The sequence below is a fragment of the Anolis sagrei genome, chromosome 2 (assembly GCF_037176765.1).
Source record: "Anolis sagrei isolate rAnoSag1 chromosome 2, rAnoSag1.mat, whole genome shotgun sequence".
NCBI classification, from domain to species: domain Eukaryota; kingdom Metazoa; phylum Chordata; class Lepidosauria; order Squamata; family Dactyloidae; genus Anolis; species Anolis sagrei.
Window position 1 is genome coordinate 36,391,081 of NC_090022.1, and position 19,666 is coordinate 36,410,746.

Here is a 19,666-nt window from a genome sequence, read left to right on the forward strand (position 1 = left end):
GGACTCTTTTTCTTTCTAACTTTCAAGGGAGTCTCAGTTTGAGCAAGGGCTGAGTAACCATGTGCCGCATACTCCCGAGTAGAAGGGAAGAAGCCAAGATCAGCAGCCACGTGGGCCATTTTGGGCAAAAAAACCTATGGCAGCTGAGCCCTTACCGTTACGGCTGAAGGAAACGGATCCGTGCATGTCTACTTATCACTAGTTGGGAGACTTTACAGGATTCACATAACAGTGTGAAATGTACATCACATTCTAGTATCAATAGCCCAATTGGTCCAAAATGAGGAACATGTGTGTATTGATGTCTTATCATTTCTTTATCTTTATATAATGAATGGATACATTGATATTCTAACCCTGCTCCCACAAAATAGACATTTAACCATCCTGTAAGTATGTCAGAAAACAACCGCACAATATGATTTGGCACTGATGTTTAACGGATAAATTTATTAGATAAGTTTCACTTTTTATTAAATTACAAAGTTTTCATATTTCTTAATGACTATAATCAAAATAAATCAGAATATAAATCTGTGTCTTGTCAGTTGAACAATGTTGTTTACATCCTATTTCTTGATTAGATAATAACCCATAAAATTGACATCTAAAGCAAAGTGGATTTCCACATTTGGTTTACACAATACTTTCCATGATGAAACAAGTACCGTGAAGTGATTATGAAGGCAGTTCAGAAACGTATGTGTGCATTATTTTCCAGAAATCAAAGGCAGAGTAAGTCAAAGTGCTTTTAAGTTTCTTTTTTTCCCATTCAAAGTGAGAATTAAGCACGTGATCAATACTTTCAGGTTATCACTTATAAGGGCTTTTCTGAGGCTGGATCATGCCCTGATATTTTTCATCACAGCTTTAGTTTATTTCTGTCACATTACTTTCAGTAATATTAGTTTTCTTGGCACTTATGGTCTAAATGGATGTGTTGTATTGCAAACCTCATCATCCCCAGCCAAGGAGCATACAGGGATGATGGAACGTACTCTTGAACACATCTCTGACCTGACTGATGTTGGCAGGGTAACCACATTCATTCTTAAGCATTACAGAGTTGCCATATTTCTCCCGTATGCTGTGAATGGCAGACATTGTGGAAGATCACAACATTAAATGGACGGATATGTTCAGAGATACTGCATGCATGATGACATTCTGACATTCTACTTCTAGTGCTTAAAAACATTCACAAGAAGTGCATTCATGGTATGATACAAAATAGGGTCACTTCCGAATTTTCATTTAATGTGAGGTATACGCTGGGTATCAAAGCACGTTTAATTTTAAGGCAGTTGTGAAACAAGTTAGGGAGATTCGCCTTCCCATTTATTGGCTCAAATGACATAGAAAAAAGGTGCTATTTTCTCTAGCTCTAACTGGAATAATTAGTAAACAAAACAATATAAACTGGTTGGAATTCTGAGATCTTCTTTGTACTGAAGTCTTTTGGACGGACTGGAGTTTTTATTTCTTTTTTTTTCAGATAAACAGAAGGCCCTATATCTTATCACAAATATCTTTGGGGAGTTTTACTTATTTCAAAAGTGTTTTGCCATGTGTGAACGGAAGGTAACCCAAATAAGAGACCAAAGTCCTAAACCCCTTTTGGTGACTGGAGTACACTCTGATGGGCTTTGGATTTTAGCGAGGATTACCAATTAAAGCAAACAATTAATTATTATCCCCCCAAAATTATTAAAGAAGTAGCAAAATGTCTTACCAAAGCTAGTCTTCACTAACAAAGATGCAGTGCAAAACCATACACCTGAATGGCAATAAATTGTGATTTTTCATTACATTTACAATTGTGGCACAGGAGGGACAAATACAGATTTTATGAATTCAGTGTGGCTTCCAGTTTGGTTTTTTTTTGTTTTTGTTTTTTACATTTCATGATTTCTCATTCATCATTCAAAGAGGTCAGGCCTAGGCTGGTTAAAGTGATCCTAAATATATATTCTGAGGCAATTTTAGGAATGTAATCTATTGTACACGTTTCTTCATCAGCTGCGCCTTTAGTTCTTTGCCACACTAGCCACAGCTTTCTTGGCCGCGTCTTCAAGGTCACTTGCAGAGGTGATTGGAAGTCCGCTTTCATTTAGAATGCGCTGGGCTTCATGGACATTTGTCCCTAGGGAAAGAAAGGTGGGAAAATGTTATCAAATATACACTTTTCAGTTCATGAAAGCATGGGAGAGAAAGAATTGGGGTCTCGTTTCAGGACAAAACTGAAAGGGATAATAAACATCAGGCACATCTTAGGCATGACTGGGGGCACCACAAAAAGAGATGACAATATTGGAAGGACATCAGGAGCAACATGAGAAACTGTTGGCGAACCTATTCTATTTTGCATTACTTGTGACTAAAATATTCTTTTTTTTAAAAAAAATGTGTTAAACCAGAAAATTGTGAATTGAAAAGTAACTTGGATCACCATGAGACATTTTGCAAAGTAACAATAACTTGAGATGTGTTGAAGGAAAGGGATAGCTTGGGTTATTATTGTTCACTAGCCATCTTCTGCCACGTGTTGCTGTGGCCCAGTCTGTGTATATGTGCTTTGTGTGTATATATATGTGTATATATTTGTGTATGTGTGTATATATGTGTGTTTTCATATGTATTGCAATGTATTTTTATTTTTGGGCTTTTTAATTCCCTTCTCCTATGTTTTCCAGTGTTTTTATGAGTGATCGTCACTCGTTGGCCTGATAGGTGTATTGTGTCCAAATTTGGTGTCAATTCATCCAATGGTTTTTGAGTTATGTTAATCCCACAAACGAACATAATATTTTTATTTATCTACATTGACATCTGGGTGGTTATTGGAAGGGCGGTCCTATACACGCTGTTCCTTTTTGGGAAGATGACCGCGGTGTGTTTTGTGGTAGAAATAAACCAGGAGAATATGTATTCGTACGAATATAGAACATGATAGCATTGATATAGCACTGATAAAGAACACAAAAAACATGATTTTGTTGTTTGTTTTATTCCAATAATATGCAGTTGTCCCTTCATATCCAAGGATTCCATTATCCATGGACTAAAAATATTAATCCAAAAGCAAACCTTGATTTTCCATTTTATATAAGCAAAACAATGTAATACACCATTATATACTAATGTTCTTGAACATCCATGAATTTTGGTATCTACAGAAGGTCCTGAAGCCAAGCCCCAGCAGATAACAAGGACTCAGTGTAAGTTACTTGTGTCTGAGGACTCTAGATTTGCTAACAAAGTGAATAATAAACAGAAGAATCAATGACTGAGACCCTATGTCAAGTAGACAGAGATCAAAGCTTCATCCATACAATTTGGTATGCTTGGCAACTTTCAAATCTTGCTTCTGCTCACTGGGTTTGGGATGGGAGGCTATTCAGACAATGAAAAAGCAGCTGATGTCAGCTCAGGGATGAGGGGAGGGGTATGGTTGCATCTTCCCTTTCCTTTTCCTGACAGCCCAGAGTAATTGACTATTTGTTGTATGTACTGCATCCCCCCTTATGGGTAGGCACCTGCCAGGAGAAAGTTTGGACAAAGAGTAAAGGGCCAGATAATAGGGACCACTGCTTGCATGTTTTATTAACAGAACAGCAGCAGAAAACAACCTTGCCCCTTCCTCAATATGACATCCTTTCAAATATTAACTTGGCTATCATGCCATCTCCCACCCCCAAAATTCTGTTCTCTAAGCTAACCATACACAGCCCCCTAAGATGCTCATCAAGTGGCTGGGCAGACCATTCATCAGTTTGGTTACTCTCCTTTGAAAACCTTCCAGCTTGTCAATATCTTTCCTAAACTGTGGTGTCCAGAATTCATGGTATTCTGGGTGCATCTTCTGAGTAAATGTACAATCAGAGAATCATAGAGTTGTGAGAGACCACACAGGCCATCCAACCTAAACCTCCTGCCCTGTATGAAAATCACAATCAAAACACCCCAGCAGCAAGTTCTTCTAAATGTTCAGGTGGAATCTCCATTCCTGTATTTGAACCCATTGCTCCAAATCCTAGTTTCCAGAACTGCAGAAAACAAGCCTGCTCCCTCTTCCTTGTGACATAATTTCAAATATTTAAACATGGCTATCATGTCTCCTCTCAACCCTCTCTTCTGCAAGTTAAACATATCCAGCTCTTTAAGTTGTTCCTCACACCTTTCTAGACCTTTTACCCTCCTCTGTACACCTTCCAGCTTGTTAATACCTCTCTTTTATTGTGCTGCATAGGATTGAACTAGAATAGTCATATTCACTGACACATACCTCGAGGTAAGAATTTTAGTCTTTGTCTTTTTTTTAAGTCATAAATTAAAGGAGACATTTCAGGGAAGTGTGCGTTACACTCTGTCAAATTCTCTCCAAAGGCGCATGCATAGCTAAATGAGAAGAGATTAATTAAAAGAGATGACTGATTGCAGCTCACATCCTGTAGTTCTTTGTTCATTAACACTGCAAAAAGGCAAGCCTATTTGAAATGTTCTGGCAGAAAGATCGCAAAAATTTATCTCTTGCTCAGAAGCTTCCCTCTGTGTTTTTTGATGCTCTACATTTGAGCACCACCTGACAATCATGACACCTTTCACTTGGCAGGCGACAAGGCGTTGTGCAAGCAAAGGTCTATCAAAAATCAAGACAGTTCTCCTGTTCCTTGCTGGCCACACTCTGGAAGCTTTTGTAACAATGAACACAGAATGTCAATAAAGAACATCACAAGTGTGCAGATGTGTTGAAGATGTAGAAACCGAAGACCTTCTGAGCGGGGAGCTCTCATTTAGACTGTGGGTGAAATATTTTATACACGTATTGAGTCGATCACTGGAGAGAGGGCAATTGCTGCCTCTTCCATTCCCGAAGTGAAGGAAATCAGCTGGAAGATGTTCGGTGCCTTACTGCATAACGCAGATCAGAAGGCTTTTCCTCAATAAGTGAGAGTGGCAGATAAGTTGAAATGTCTGGTTGAATCAGAAGCAGCAAGCACCAAAAATGAATGTTCATTGAAGAAAAGCTTCAAAACTGCTCAAGGGTTTATCTGAGGCTTGATTCAGCTAAGCATAACACTATAGGCAACACATCAACTACTGCACATAGTGCTTTTCGTGTGAGGGATGAGTGGCACTCCTGTAGCTGTTGGACTACAATGCCCATCATGTCTCACAACTGGCTATGACAGTTCAGATTGCTGTGAGTTTAATCTCAACATGATTTGGATCACCACAGCTGCCCTTCATTATGACCCCACTAAGTAATCCTGACCATAGCGAAGTAAGGAAGATCATCTCTTCCTATTTTATATTTATTTATTAAAATATATCTGAAAATCTAAGGGTGGCAAACAGAAAATTAATTTAAAACAACAAATAATTGCACAAGTTTAAAATGTGTTAAATAGTTTGCCAGAAATGTTAAAAATTAACTAGATAATTTTAATTACAATAATGTGAGTCAAGCACTGAAAGGGTTAAATGGATGCTAGGACTCAGCAAAAGGTGCCGTTCAATATAAGTAGGTGTGCCTGTGGCTTAGTATGCCTCAGTGTTAGTTTATTTTTTTATTTACTTTTTTATATTTGAATACTGCCTTTCTCAACCCGTAGGCGACTCAAGGCAGTTAACAGGGTAAAATTCAATGCTTACAATATCATAAATATAATTAAAAACATAACATGTAATAAAAACTAAACAAATAAATAAAATATAAATCCATAGTGTCTCCTTGTTAAAAACGTTGTCCGGTCTCATTGTAGTCATTCCATTTTCCTATGTCAGTTATTCTGCATTTGGAAACGTCCCGTCTTGACATTTTTCAGGAATGTTAAAAGGGAGGTGGCCGATCTAATATCTATAGGAAGGGCATTCCATAGCTGAGGGTCCACCACCGAGAAGGCTCTGTCTCTCGTCTCCGCCAAACGTATTCGTGACGAAAACGGTAACGAGAGCAGGGCCTCCCCAGATGATCTTAAGATCCTAGATGGTTCATAAGGGGACATGTAAGTTCGGACTTGTAAGTTGGGCCAGAACTGTTTAGGGCTTTATGGGCTAAAGCCAGCACTTTGAATTGTGCCTGGCAGCAGACTGGCAGCCAATAGAGCTGGTGCAACAGAGGAGTTGTACGCTCCCTCAGTGTGAGATAAGCCTCAGTATGAGAAGGCTCCTGTTTTAGTTTGCCTCACTATCAGAACGCCTCACTGTGTGAAAAGACTGGTGTGAGAAGGCTTCAGTGAGAGAAGCCCCAGGTTGATGGCCTTGTGTGTAAAGTTCCAGTGTGAAGGCTGCTGTGTATAAAAGGCTACTGTGTGACGCTCCTGCGTAAGTTTAGTGTGAGAAAAGGCTCTGTGAGAACGAAGCTTTTTATCTGCATGAAAAAGAAGCCCAGCGTGGAAGCAAAGAAGGAAGCAAAATGAACTTTATTTGTGTTATGGAAACCTTGTTCTTGTAAATAGTGCAATCATATTATTTTGCGATAAAGAAAAGCCTCCAAAGGAAGATATAATATGTGTTTTGTTCTTTTTATCACTTTTAGCTACTGATGGGAGGTCATGCTGCTGCTAATAATTTGCTGTATATTTATGAGGAGGGTCTTTTGTTAATAAGCCCACTCGGCCAACTATGTTTTTCTGTTTAAAAACAGACAGTTTAAAACTGGTTAAAATTATCTTGAATAATATAATTATTAAGCATGTTCTGCCTGAATAAAATCAGGTTGGCATGAAGACTCAAATAACAATAATAACATTTTAACTTGGTGTTGACGTGGTTCTAACACTGGTGCTTAACGAGCCTCTTAAACTTTAATGGTCTCTATGTGTGTAATATTAAGAGCAGAATATGTTGTCAAAGGCTTTCCTGGTCAGAATCACCGGGTTGCTGTGAGTTTTCTGGGCTGTATGGCCATGTTAAGAGTGGAATGTTAGAGACTGAGTTTACCAAGGCTGCTGAATGAGTCTATAGAAGTGTTAGGCCTTAAACAAGACATCATTTCTGAATGTTTTCTACTATGAAAATTCTATGATGAGACAATCCAAAATCAAGCAATAGATAGTGCCAGAAGATGAGACTCTTGGGTCAGAAGTCACTCAATGAGCTATTGGAGAAGAGCAGAGGACAAGAATGGGCAACACTGTGGCTAACAACACCACTGGGCTCAAGCCAAGAGAGGTAAAAAAGATAAAAGGAAAAGATAAAGTTCTCCCACACATATTATAGGAACAGCTTGCTTCCAGGCAGGATGCCAACAAGAAGTCTAAACAAAGATAGGAGAACATAAACAATCTGATTTGACTGATAATAAAGTCAAAGCAGGTGCCGCACAGAGAGTAATAACTGATGTAATCCCTGAAAGGTGAGTTTATCTGGTATACTTATGTTGCCTCCATGAATCTGATTGGAGGACAGAATTGTCTATTTAGATGGGGAACAAGTCTCTCACATTGTGTGGATCAAATATGTCAGCTAATCGGCAAGGAAAGACATAAAACAACCTGATAGGAGAAAGAAGTCCAATTTATGAAGAATATTGTTGATAACAGCTGTGCTTTTCAGCTGATAACATGGACATGGAAAAAGATACCATTGATAAGAGAAAAATCTTTCTTCTGAAGTAGGTTATGCTAAATAGACAAATTTCCCATATGGATAAAATATAATAATGGACAATACTGGATATAGCAATGCCCATGGATATTAACTCCTTAAAGCCTTTGTGTTCACCAATGTTTATTTAGAGATAAAATGGAATCTGTTTATGGAAAAATAGCTTAATTATAAGGGAGTGTGCATGTTGATATTGTACGATTGCTTATAATAACCAGTCCAAAAGTTTAACACAGAGCCTGTTAATTTTCTCATATAAATATCCTGAGATTCCAATCCTTAAGAATACTTAAATGGAAAGCTGATGTTAACTGCATCTGCATGGATTTTACTGTGGTCACAAGTGGGATGACCACATTGCCAGAAGGTGATGAAAAGGAAATGGACTCTCCACCAGGTAAACAAAATGTGAATGCATTATTAGGCTCAGCATCACAGAAGATCAACCAAGATCACAAGAATCAATGGCCCAATTGTGATGATCAGCTTGTGAAAAGTTGGGTCATCACCAAGACAAGAGGTATAAGACATGACTCCACGAGACACAAGAAATACTTTGAGATGATGAAAGACATTGGGATTGATAGAGTGGCAGGGAAGGTACTGCCTGTCTCACCATCCTTATGGAAGCTTGGCCATAGGCTGTACAAGGCTTTGACTCTTCCAGTTTCTCATTTGGTGAAACCATATTATAAATACTATTATGACCAGAACAGGAATGTTTACCTAGATGTAATAGAGCTCATGTTTTCTTTCTAACCTCAGCTGAATATGATTTAGACTGCTTATGAAATTTTGTTACTATTCCTAAGTAATGCCTGAAGGAAAGTGCCTTCATGTATAAGATACCTTTGCTAATACAAGGTTGCTTGTTTAGAATGAAAAAAAGGTTTCCTTACAATATCTTCTTTTTTCTACTCTCTCTTTATGTACCTTTCCTTGGTATGCATGTGTGCATCTGAATAGGATTCTCATCTTTTTATTTCTTGAATTTATGTCTTGCCTTTCTCACAGAATGAGATTCCATGGGAAAGGGAGATAAAACTCATTCCAGCGTCACAAGTGAGAAAAAGACTCATTAAAACCTTAAGTGACTTCCAAAGAAGTGCAGTGCAAAACATTTGTGGATGATGGCAGCTGACAGAATTAGTGTGTTTTCTCTCCTAATCAGGATCAAGCCCACAACAGTTGTACAGAGTACAACAGATGTAGAGCCTTTCCCGTCTGTTAAGTAACTGCATTTCTGAATATCAGTTATTAGACTGGATGGCTGCAACATTTTTACACATCTCATATGAGGATGCCTACGTCATCACTAACCAGAGAGCTATAAGGCTGTGTTAATTATTTTAGACAGAAAGGTCTTTCCCTCAAACTGCATTTGAGGGAAAACATTGATTTTTAACTTTGAGATTCAATCGTTTCACAATTGGAACAGCAGGCAACATTTCTCCATCTGAATTGGAGGAAGCCTGGTTCAATAGTGTTTACTAAACCTCTAATTATAAGGAACAAAGCCAACGAAGGGCAATTCCATTTGCCATTTACAACCTACTGTCTCTGTTGTGGCTCAGCTTGACTCTGAGTCTGAAGCTGAGCTCTGTGAGCCAGAATTCCTACAGGATGAGGATGATGGGTTACAGATTTCTGTACATGCTTCAGAAAGGCCTGACGGTGAGGCTCCTGAAGGGGAAACAGTCAGTCAGTTCCCAGGGGAAAAGAATGTTAGTGAGACTGATAATGAGAGTGAATTCCCACATGGCTAGGTGGAGACGTCTTTGCCTCCCCACAGTGATCCGGTCCAGCTGGACCAAGATATGGGGTTGCATAACCTTGAAGATAATGAATTAATGAGCAGGCAAGATCATTTGCAATTAAGGCTCCGGAGAAGCTCTCGCTTGGCCAGCAAGCGAGAAGCCAAGGAGGCCAAGGGTCAACGCAATGCGTTCATGTTTACAAAGGGTATTTAGCTTTGTAGCTAACAAGCAGGGGCTGTCAGTTCAATGTAGCTCTTCTCATGCAAACTTCTGTGGATTAACTTTGGCTTTTAGCAGCACACTTCTAGCTTCCTGAGTCTGGGCTTTGGGCCTTGTTTTCAACTATGTTCCATGGACTCTTGTTTGACCATTGCTAAAGGATTATACTTCATGTTTTTGCCTTTGGATCTTGGGAACTGTGTCTTTGCATTTAAGCCTTTGACCTGCCTATAGATTTTATGCATTTCATATGCTCTGTTTTGATTTTGCCTTTTTCTCAATAAACTACAAAACCTACAGCTTTGGTGTGGTGGTGTCTGGAGCAAGGTGAAAACTACCCTGAGTTGCAACAGTCTCTGCCTTGTGAATGGATAAAAGGGGCACTTGCCATCAAAAAGTGGTGGTTTACCAAACATTTTCAAAACATTTGAACATTAAAGGAACACTTTATCTTACAAACAAGTAGCATTATACTATGTAGCACTGCCACTCAATGCTGCATACATGATATAGCCCCTTCTAGAATAGCATGGATGTGCACCTGTACACAAAAAAACTGTTTGAGTGTCAGCTTCCTTGTGATCTGGAACCTTGCACTACTGGTACTGACAAAACTCAGTTAATTAAGTTTTGGACATAAGATCATGACTCGGCATTTTATATGGTTTTTAATCTGTCTGATGGATTGAGATGCGTTTTTAATTGTTTATATATTTAGATTGTTTATATTTTGATGAGCTACATTTTATTGTTTATCTATGTAAACACTGGATTTTTGCCGGATTTGTAAGCCGCCTTGAGTCTGCTCCGGAGTTGAGAAAGGTGGGGTCGAAATTAAGTAACTAAGTAAATAAATAAATAAATAAATAAAGGGTGCACCTACACTGACCACTTAGGTTGGAATAGGCCCAAATAAGAGGAATGCTTCTTGCAAAGGTTTTCTATGCTTGCCCAGTTCCACTTTTCCTCCTTCTCGGTTGACTAGGTGGACATTTTTTTTAAAAAAGCATTATCATAGGAATGATAATAAAGAACAGTAAATAAAGTAATAGAGCCTGAGTTGGAAAAAAGTGGGATTCTCTTGTAGCCAATTAAGACTGTAGGTGTGTGTGCCTCCATACAACAGGCAAGATGAACAGCAGCTGCCTCCAAAATGAGCATGTATGAATAGCAAAACAGAGATGAAGGGGGGAGCAGATCACCTGCCTCATCAGTAGTCTCAATAAGAAAAGAAAATAGAGGAAATGAAAAACACAACTATTTTCATTTAAGTAGTTGCCCAACCTTGTTTTGACAGTGAGTGCTTTCAGTCAGCATATTAACCCATTAAGTCTCATTTGGAGAAGGAGTAACTAACTAGCATACAAAGAACTGGATCTAGCAGAAGTATGTTTTATATATTAAGGAAAAGTATATTTACTGCTTTTATACTGTGTCGTATAGTTTATATTGTTTTTTGTTTATAGGTTTTGTGTTCATTTTTCAAAATAAAACATATCAATAAAAAGGAAAAAAAATTACTGCATTCTGATGCTAAAAGTGAACTACTGTATAATGCCTATAACGAAAAGCCTCACTTTGGCTATGCACAAATAACACTGTGAGTAGATATTCCTCATGTGCCATTTTCTTTTTAGGAACACAAAAGAGCCCCAGTGCAACTTCCAGAAAACAAACATAGACGTGGCCTTAACTCCTTTTCTTTTCACTAGAACACAATTAAAAATCATCCTAATATTGAACAATTTATGCTGCTACAGTCCTTTAATTAGACATAATCCTAAATAAGAGCACAAGGGTGTGAGCCATTCTGGAGACTACTGCACTGGCTCATGAATATGCCAATACAGTTCCATGGAATATGAGCATAATTTTTAATCAGGTTGCTTCAGGATGAGAATAAGTATTTTTTTAAAAAGAGATAACATGCTGAACCAATTTATATTTCCAAGAAAATTTGAATGTGTGTGAGCGAAATTATCTTCAAATATTAACAGAGCAATAGCTATTTTCTATGTCCAGCTCCTAATATTCTACTTGCCAAATATTACATCACCTCTCTTATCTTATTTACTGATAACAATCTTTAATTCAAAGTCAGTCCTGGGGATAGTTTGAAAATGATTCTGTTTTGCACTAGGACCAGGGTTACCATGTGAAATAATGGTGTGTACAAGAGGGAATTTCGGCAGGTGTTTTCTGCATGATAAAGCAACACTTGCTGAAACATTATCTTCTACATAGTCTTGTCCCTTATTTTGTCTGACAATCCTAACTATGGGTGAATTCATACTGCAAAATTAGGGCAGCTTGACACCACTTTGGTCGCCATGGCTCAATGCTATGTATTCATGGGAGCTGCAGGTTTGCACAGCCTTTAAAGTGCTGGTGTCTCACTAAACTATAACTTCCATGATTCCATAACACTGAACCTTGGAGTTAAACTGGTGCCAAACTACATTAATTCTACAGTGTAGATGCATCCTAGGATTAGCATGAGGGTTCCTAAGGGTAACAAAATAATGTTTCCAAACTCTGGTTTTGTTCCATTTAGAAAGAACACCGACCCACCCCCACACACAAAATTGCTATTCAAGCACATGGGATTATGGTATATAATTTTCCACATTATGAATATTCAAATGATTTGACATTGGAAGAGCCAAGCCGCAAATTCTTAACATATCTTGTTTTGAGTGAACAACTGCTTTGAGTGGGGAGAAAATACTTTTCTAAATACATTCAACATACAGTATGTGAACCAATTCCTACACTGCTAAGGAAATTTTGTAATGGGTCATCTACATGTGAGTGCCTTGGACCACAAGAAGATCAAACCAATCCATACTCCAGGAAATACATTTACCATTTCCGCAATGTGGTCTTCTTTCACGAATTCGGGAAAACTGGATGGATGTAGGTTTTTCGGGTTCCATGGCCATGTTCTAGAAGCATTCTCTCCTGACGTTTTGCCTGCATCTGCAGCAATCATCCTCAGAGGTTGTGAGGTCAAAACCTCACAACCTCTGAGGATGCTTGCCACAGATGCAGGCAAAACGTCAGGAGAGAATGCTTCTAGAACATGGTCATACAACCTGAAAAATCTACAACCACCCAGTGATTCCGGCCATGAAAGCATTCGAAAATAAATTGGGGGAAAGGTACTGATAATGAGTGCTCATTTCCTGGTGAAAGAAGGACTGTAAACCTGAGAAGTTATAGGACACGAACGCTGAAAACATACGTGGGAGGTATCTCAGGAAGGTTAACAGAGAAATGTCATGCTGGCATATGACCACAGCACTGTACTGAATATGATGTTTTGAATTATAAAATGTCAAATGAGAACTACAAAACCACAGGACTGTCCTGCTGCATCTCTACCCAGCAGCATCCACTAAGCAAATTGTCAGTTTCATTTACCATGTCAAAATGTTTAATTAGGTGACCATTATTCAGATTCTTCTAAAAATGCTAATTATATTTGCTCTGTTCTTCTAATTATATCTCTTAATTATTAACCACAAAGGATGAAGGCTTCCTACCATGTAGGTATTTGTCTCTAGAATGTCCTGGATCGCAGAGGTCAGCATTAAGTGAAGAGGAGACAAGTACAGATAAATAAAACAGCAAGTAGGGCAAGGATTAAACAATAGTTCTGAGCCTGAAGAAAAGATAATGTTTTCCAAAAAGTGCTAATAGTCAGGAACTTGTGTCCTTTTGTTTAGGACAGGAGTGTTTGCATTTATGTTTTCCTCAATATGTTGGAACACTGATGGGAGATTTGTTTGAATGATTCTGAAACAAATGTGGGCAAAATACAGCTCCTGATCATTTTCAAATCATTTTATAATGCCCTCTAGGCACCCTGCAAAGCCACAAAATATTGTGAAAAATATCCCCTAGAGGAGATTTGGGGGTAAAATAATTCTCTCTCTTTGTGTGTAGGCATATACAGCAGGTATGCAACCCTTCCACATTTGCTCATTCTCTACAATGGCCTTCAACAATATGGCTGCCTTTAGATGTAGCATATTACCACTCCTTTGATCCCTAAACACATGGCCAAATTTGGCTGGAGATGCTGGCAATTGCTCTGCAAGCCGTGTAAATGATTTAAGGTTCTGGAAGGCTGGCATTTACCATTCATTCTGGAGTTCTTGTACATCCTACAGGTCAAACCTCTTCAATTATGGATTATGACCCCACTTGAGGTCACCTAAGTGATCCTGGGGGATAGCATGCAACCTAGTGGCTGTTTCAGACATTTACATGAATCCATGAGAAAAAAATGAGAGCCAATGGAGTGTATTCTGTCACTTGAGCTGCAAACCAAGCATGCTAGCATGGTAAGAAAAACTTTGAAGAAGCCCTAGGTCCAGCAGTATCAAATCTTCACCCAAAATTTAATCCTTTATCTCATTAGTATGCAAATATTCTTTCATCTTAAAAAAACATGCATACCAAAGAGTTGCTTTAAAATAAATTTCTCTATGGTTTATTATCAGCAAATGTTTGATTTGTATATCTATTTTTACACCTATATATCCAGGGTTGTGTACAAGTTTCTTGGGCAAACTGGGATGACGAGTGGAAACAAGTTTAAGAATCCCTGTTATATTTATTCATTTATTTATTTATTGCGCTTATATACTGCAATTCTCAGCCCTTTAAGGGCGACTCATTGCGGTGTACAACATGAAAAAACAAGTGCAATTTACAAAACATAGTGCAAAATAACCCACAATTCATCCTTAGCAGAAAAACATCTTATAAAACATCAACATTACTACAAAATTTCTACTACATTCCGAATCGTCTCATCGTCAACCCACAATCCGATATCATTTCCGTTGTTCCGTTCCTATGGTCAAATTACCAGTCATTGCACTTCTTGGTCAAATGCCTTCTTAAATAGCCAGGTCTTTAACTTCTTGCGGAATATCAACAGGGAGGGGCTAGCCTGATGCCCACGGGAAGGGTGTTCCACAGCCGAGGAGCCACCACCGAGAAGGCCCTATCTCTCGTCCCCGCCAGCCGTGCCTGTGATGCAGGCAGGATCGAGAGCAGGGCCTCCCCGGAAGATCTCAAAGTCCTCGTGGGCTCATAGGCCGAGAGACGGTCAGTTAGGTATCTTGGGCCGGAACCGTTTAGGGCTTTATAGGCCAAAGCCAGCACCTTGAATTGAGCCCGGCAGCAGATCGGCAGCCAGTGGAGCTGGTACAACAGGGGAGTTGTATGCTCCCTGCGTCCTGCTCCTGTTAGTATCATGGCTGCCGCACGTTGGACCAGTTGGAGCTTCCGGGCCGTCTTCAAAGGCAACCCCACGTAGAGAGCGTTGCAGTAGTCTAAGTGGGATGTAACCAGAGGTCAGTTAGGTATCTTGGGCCGGAACCGTTTAGGGCTTTATAGGCCAAAGCCAGCACCTTGAATTGAGCCCGGTAGCAGATCGGCAACCAGTGGAGCTGGTACAACAGGGGAGTTCTATGCTCCCTGCGTCCCGCTCCTGTTAGTATCATGGCTGCCGCACGTTGGACCAGTTGGAGCTTCCGGGCCGTCTTCAAAGGCAACCCCACGTAGAGAGCGTTGCAGTAGTCTAAGTGGGATGTACCGTGGCCAAGTCAGACTTCCCAAGGTACGGGCGCAGCTGGCGCACGAGCCTAAGCTGTGCAAATGCTCCCCTGGTCACCGCCGAGACCTGAGGCTCCAGGCTCAGCGATGAATCCAGGATCACACCCAAGCTGTGAACCTGCGCCTTCAAGGGGAGTGCGACCCCATCCAGCACGGGCTGTAACCCTATACCCTGTTCGGCCTTGCGACTGACCAGGAGTACCTCTGTCTTGTCTGGATTCAATTTCAATTTGTTCGCCCTCATCCAGACCGTTACAGCGGCCAGGCACCGGTTCAGTACCTCGACAGCCTCCTTAGTAGCAGGTGGAAAGGAGTGACAGAGTTGGACATCATCTGCGTACAGATGACACCGTACCCCGAAACTCCGGATGATCTCACCCAGCGGCTTCATGTAGATATTAAACAGCATGGGGGACAGTATTGAGCCCTGAGGAACCCCACACGACAAGGGTTGTGGGGTTGAACAGGTGTCTCCCAATAACACCTTCTGGGAGCGACCCTCCAGGAATGACCGGAGCCACTGTAAAACAGTGCCCCCGAGACCCATCCCTGCAAGGCGCTCCAGAAGGATACCGTGGTCGACGGTATCGAAGGCCGCTAAGAAGTCCAGCAGCACCAACAGGGACACACTCCCCCTGTCGAGCTCCCGGCACAGCTCATCCACTAAGGCGACCAAGACTGTCTCGGTTCCATGTCCTGGTCTGAAACCAGACTGTGCCGGATCCAGATAATCCGTGTCTCCCAAGAATACCTGGAGTTGTGAGGCCACCATGCGTTCCAGGACTTTGCCCAAAAAGGGAAGATTGGAACCAAAAAGGGAAGATTGGATATGTCAGCTTTGTGCAAAACAATCATAGAATTATAGCGTTTGAAGAGAGCAACACGGCCCATCTAGTCCAACCCCCTGCCACGCAGGAAAAGAACAAAGTACCCTGGACAGATGGTTATTCAGACTCTGTTTAATGCTTGCTGGCTGAATCAATCTGACAAATATAAAACCCCAAAAGAAGAAAAAAAACTTGGGAAAGATAGACTTGCAAAGTCAAATGATCTCTCACAAGCAACACTAAGTTTTCATGCATAACAAAACTTCAAATTTATTTTCTTGCTGCAGTGAAATAAGCACATTGTGGATTGTCTAACAAGTTGGATGAGGGCTAACAAGTTGAAATTAAATCCAGATAAGATAGAGGTACTTCTGGTCAGTCAGATGGTGGATCAGGATACAGGGTTACCGTCTATATTGGACGGGGTCACACTCCCTCTGAAGACACAGGTTCGCAGTCTGTGTGTGCTCCTGGACTCATTGTTAACCCTGAAACCTCAGGTGTTGGCTGTGGCCAGGAACACCTTTAAACAATTAAAACTAAAATTAAAACGCCAGCTGCAGCCATACCTTGAGAAGCCAGATCTGGCCATGCCTTAGTCTAATCCTGCCTAGAGTACTGCAACGCTCTCTACTTCGGGCTGCCTTTGAAGAGTGTTCAGAAGCTTCAACTGATTCAGAGACTAGCAGCCAGATTATTAATTGGAGCTCCGTACAGGGAGTGATCCACTCCCATACTGCGGCAGCTACACTGGCTGCCGGTCTGTAAATCATCTATTATGTTTAGTATTGGCATTTAATGTTTGCCTTTTTTTTTTTTTTTTACTTTGGAAGCTGCCCTGAGTCCTCTTGGGGAGAGAGGGTAGGTTAAAAATAAAGATTATTGTTGTTGTTGTTGTTGTCAGGACATTTCTCAACATCTTGATTTTTGTTACAAGCCGGACAGATTGTTTTAAAGATATTAAAGATATTACAAAAATTAAGAATGTTTTAATAAATTCTGTGGAACAGGTATTATTAATCATTAAAATCAATTAATGATTAAAATCAATTACCCAACCACCCAATCACCCAGCATAATAAATGCAGCTTATTTTGAAATCCTGAATGATCACAATGTTAGAAAATTTGGGATATTTGTTACTTAGAAATCTCAAGGAATAGGACTTGCAATTTAATGTTTTTTCTTCTTTCAAATTTATATTTTAAAAAATCCCTTACTGAACTAAACCAAAACGAACCTCCTGCCACTGGATGGTGATAGAGAACTGTAAACAGAGTCCCACTGCCAAGTTATCAGAATAATCTGCACTTCACTTGCACTGAAACAAGTGTTAAAAGGAGAAGATGCATGAAAATTGAAGAGTTTTCTGCCTTCTTATCCTAGTCCTTTGATATAATAGCAAAGTTTGTGCTCAAATGGCAAGTCTCGTACAAGACTATCCCTTTTGTGAAATGCATCAAGGAGATGTGTTCCAAACAAACTTGGTTTGCAAACAATTATGAAATAACAGTTTCCCACATAACTTTCAGAAGGCAAGTTCACTGCTGGGCACCTGGAACAGATTAAGGATGAAGCGATTCCTATCAAATAATCTTTGCTCTTTTCAGAGAAGTACCCAAACTATATAAACATGTTGCCAAGTATTTATTCCAGATGTATGGGAGAATAACCAAAAGAAAAACATGCCAATCTGTTATGCAGGACACTGTGTATTTAACAGTAATATAAAATGGGGGAGAAAGCACAGGGTAGATGAGATTCAAAGACGCATTTGGCTAACAGCTCTGTGCAGTAAAAGGAGAACATAATGAACACTGGTGAGATGCAGGAAAAATTGAATAAGGTAAGACAGGAATTAGACTTCAGTGGAAATAGGAAAAATGCACCTGCTCCTGCTCTGGAAGAAATGAGGAGAACTGTAGTATTAGGAAGAAACAGCACGAAGGGATGTAATTTTTCAATAAGTTTCTTCTCACAAGAATCCTTGAATAATTTTAACAATTTTCCTACCACTCCAAGAAAATCTTAGAAAACAACAATGTTTTTGAAGCTTATTTGCAATTTAGAACTAATTCTGCACAAAAGTCATACGTGGTTGTTTCATGGAGAAAACAGCACTTTTTGTGCAGGAAATATTATTTTTATCCAGTGGTTCATACCAGATTGCTTGGCGTTGTAGCTCTCTGATTTCTACAGAGAGACTCTGCATTCTGCTGGTATGGAAATGACATATAAAATTATGGAGGGCCAGTTAGTGGGCCAGTAAGCAATCTTCTTTGGCTTGTATTCATCTGCAGTCCTGAGATAGCAAACCTACTTGGTACAGATTGGAAAGGAAAAAGTATGGCACAGGAGTTCAAAACATATTCAAACTACCACTGCAAGCAATCACGGAACACCCAAATACACACAAGGGCAGGACTTGGAGGGTCATTCCATGGAGAGGGGAAACCATGAATGTCATCCCAGGGGCCCGGCCAGGGTGAGGAAATTGCTATTCTCCTACCCTGGCATTCTAAAAGGTCGGAAGTAGTGCCACAGGGGAGAGAGTACAGGGGATTGGTGCTTCTTTCTATTCATGGGCATATAGGATAAGAAAACAACTTCAGTTCATAAAAGAATACAAGGTCAAGGAGAAGGAAAATATACATTCAAAAGTATTTTCTAGGTTACCTATGATTTACTCAGTCATTTGTTTTCTGCAGTTCAATGACTATGTGTTTTTTTTGGCATGTAATTTCTCAAACCCATTATTTAACAATGTTGCAGGTATCTGATATTCTCTATCTTGCAATTAGTGCATGGTTGTCACATGTATGGATTATGTCAATACACGGAGCTGAGGTCAAGATTGGCCCATCAGAGGTAGGAGAACATGATCCTCTGGTGCTGCCTTGCATTTGGTTAATGTATATGGGCTCACTATCTCTTCCTGAAAACACATCTGACAAGGCAGACTTTTGTAAGGATGGGAGCCTTAATTCCTTTTACCAGGGCTTTTTAAACTTTCCCACTCAGGACTCCTTTTTGCCCAAGACATTTTTACGTGACACCAGGTACAGTGGAACCTCAACTTCAGAGCATTTCAACTTAAGAGCATTTAGGGTTAAGAGCTGTTGCTTGGCCTGAGTTTTGCTTTGATATAAGATCAACATTTTGAGTGAAGAGCTAGCACCAGAGGGAGCACTGACGCCAAAGAGCAGGGCTTTAGGGCTTCAAGGGAGCAGCCTCCATGCCTCCCGCTCTTGTCCAATTTGGGAGACTGCTGTCTGCTTTGGTCTTGTCCGCTTTCGGGAACTTTGGGTTAGTTGATTTCATGTGGCTTTTATTCCTGGTATGTTTGGCTTCATGAAGAGAGAGAGAGGGAGCAAGAGATGGAGGCTGATATATGTACAGTATGAAGAAAATTATGGTTCTGCCTCTTCACTTTGTGCTTCCTTGTCACAACTTTGTGCTACTACCATTTTAAAATTAATCTTTATTTCTTTTTATTGTTCCATGTGAATGTGAAGGTTTTGTCTTGCTGTTACACTGGACAACACACATTTTCTTGCTTCAAATGTGCTTCCTTGCCACAGCTTTGTGCTTCTACCATTTAAAGTCAATCTTTCTTTTTTA

General features: G+C 40.0%; 1 protein-coding gene across 1 annotated transcript in view; it reads right to left on the minus strand.

Moving 5' to 3' along the window:
* Positions 1-430: 430 nt before the first annotated feature.
* SUCLG2 (succinate-CoA ligase GDP-forming subunit beta) overlaps positions 431-19,666 on the minus strand; it is a 237,892-nt gene continuing 218,656 nt past the window's right edge. Inside the window, exon 11 of the mRNA XM_060766395.2 lies at positions 431-2,143. Coding sequence (XP_060622378.1) covers positions 2,028-2,143 — 116 coding nt within the window. The 3' untranslated portion in view covers positions 431-2,027. The remainder of the gene's footprint in view (positions 2,144-19,666) is intronic.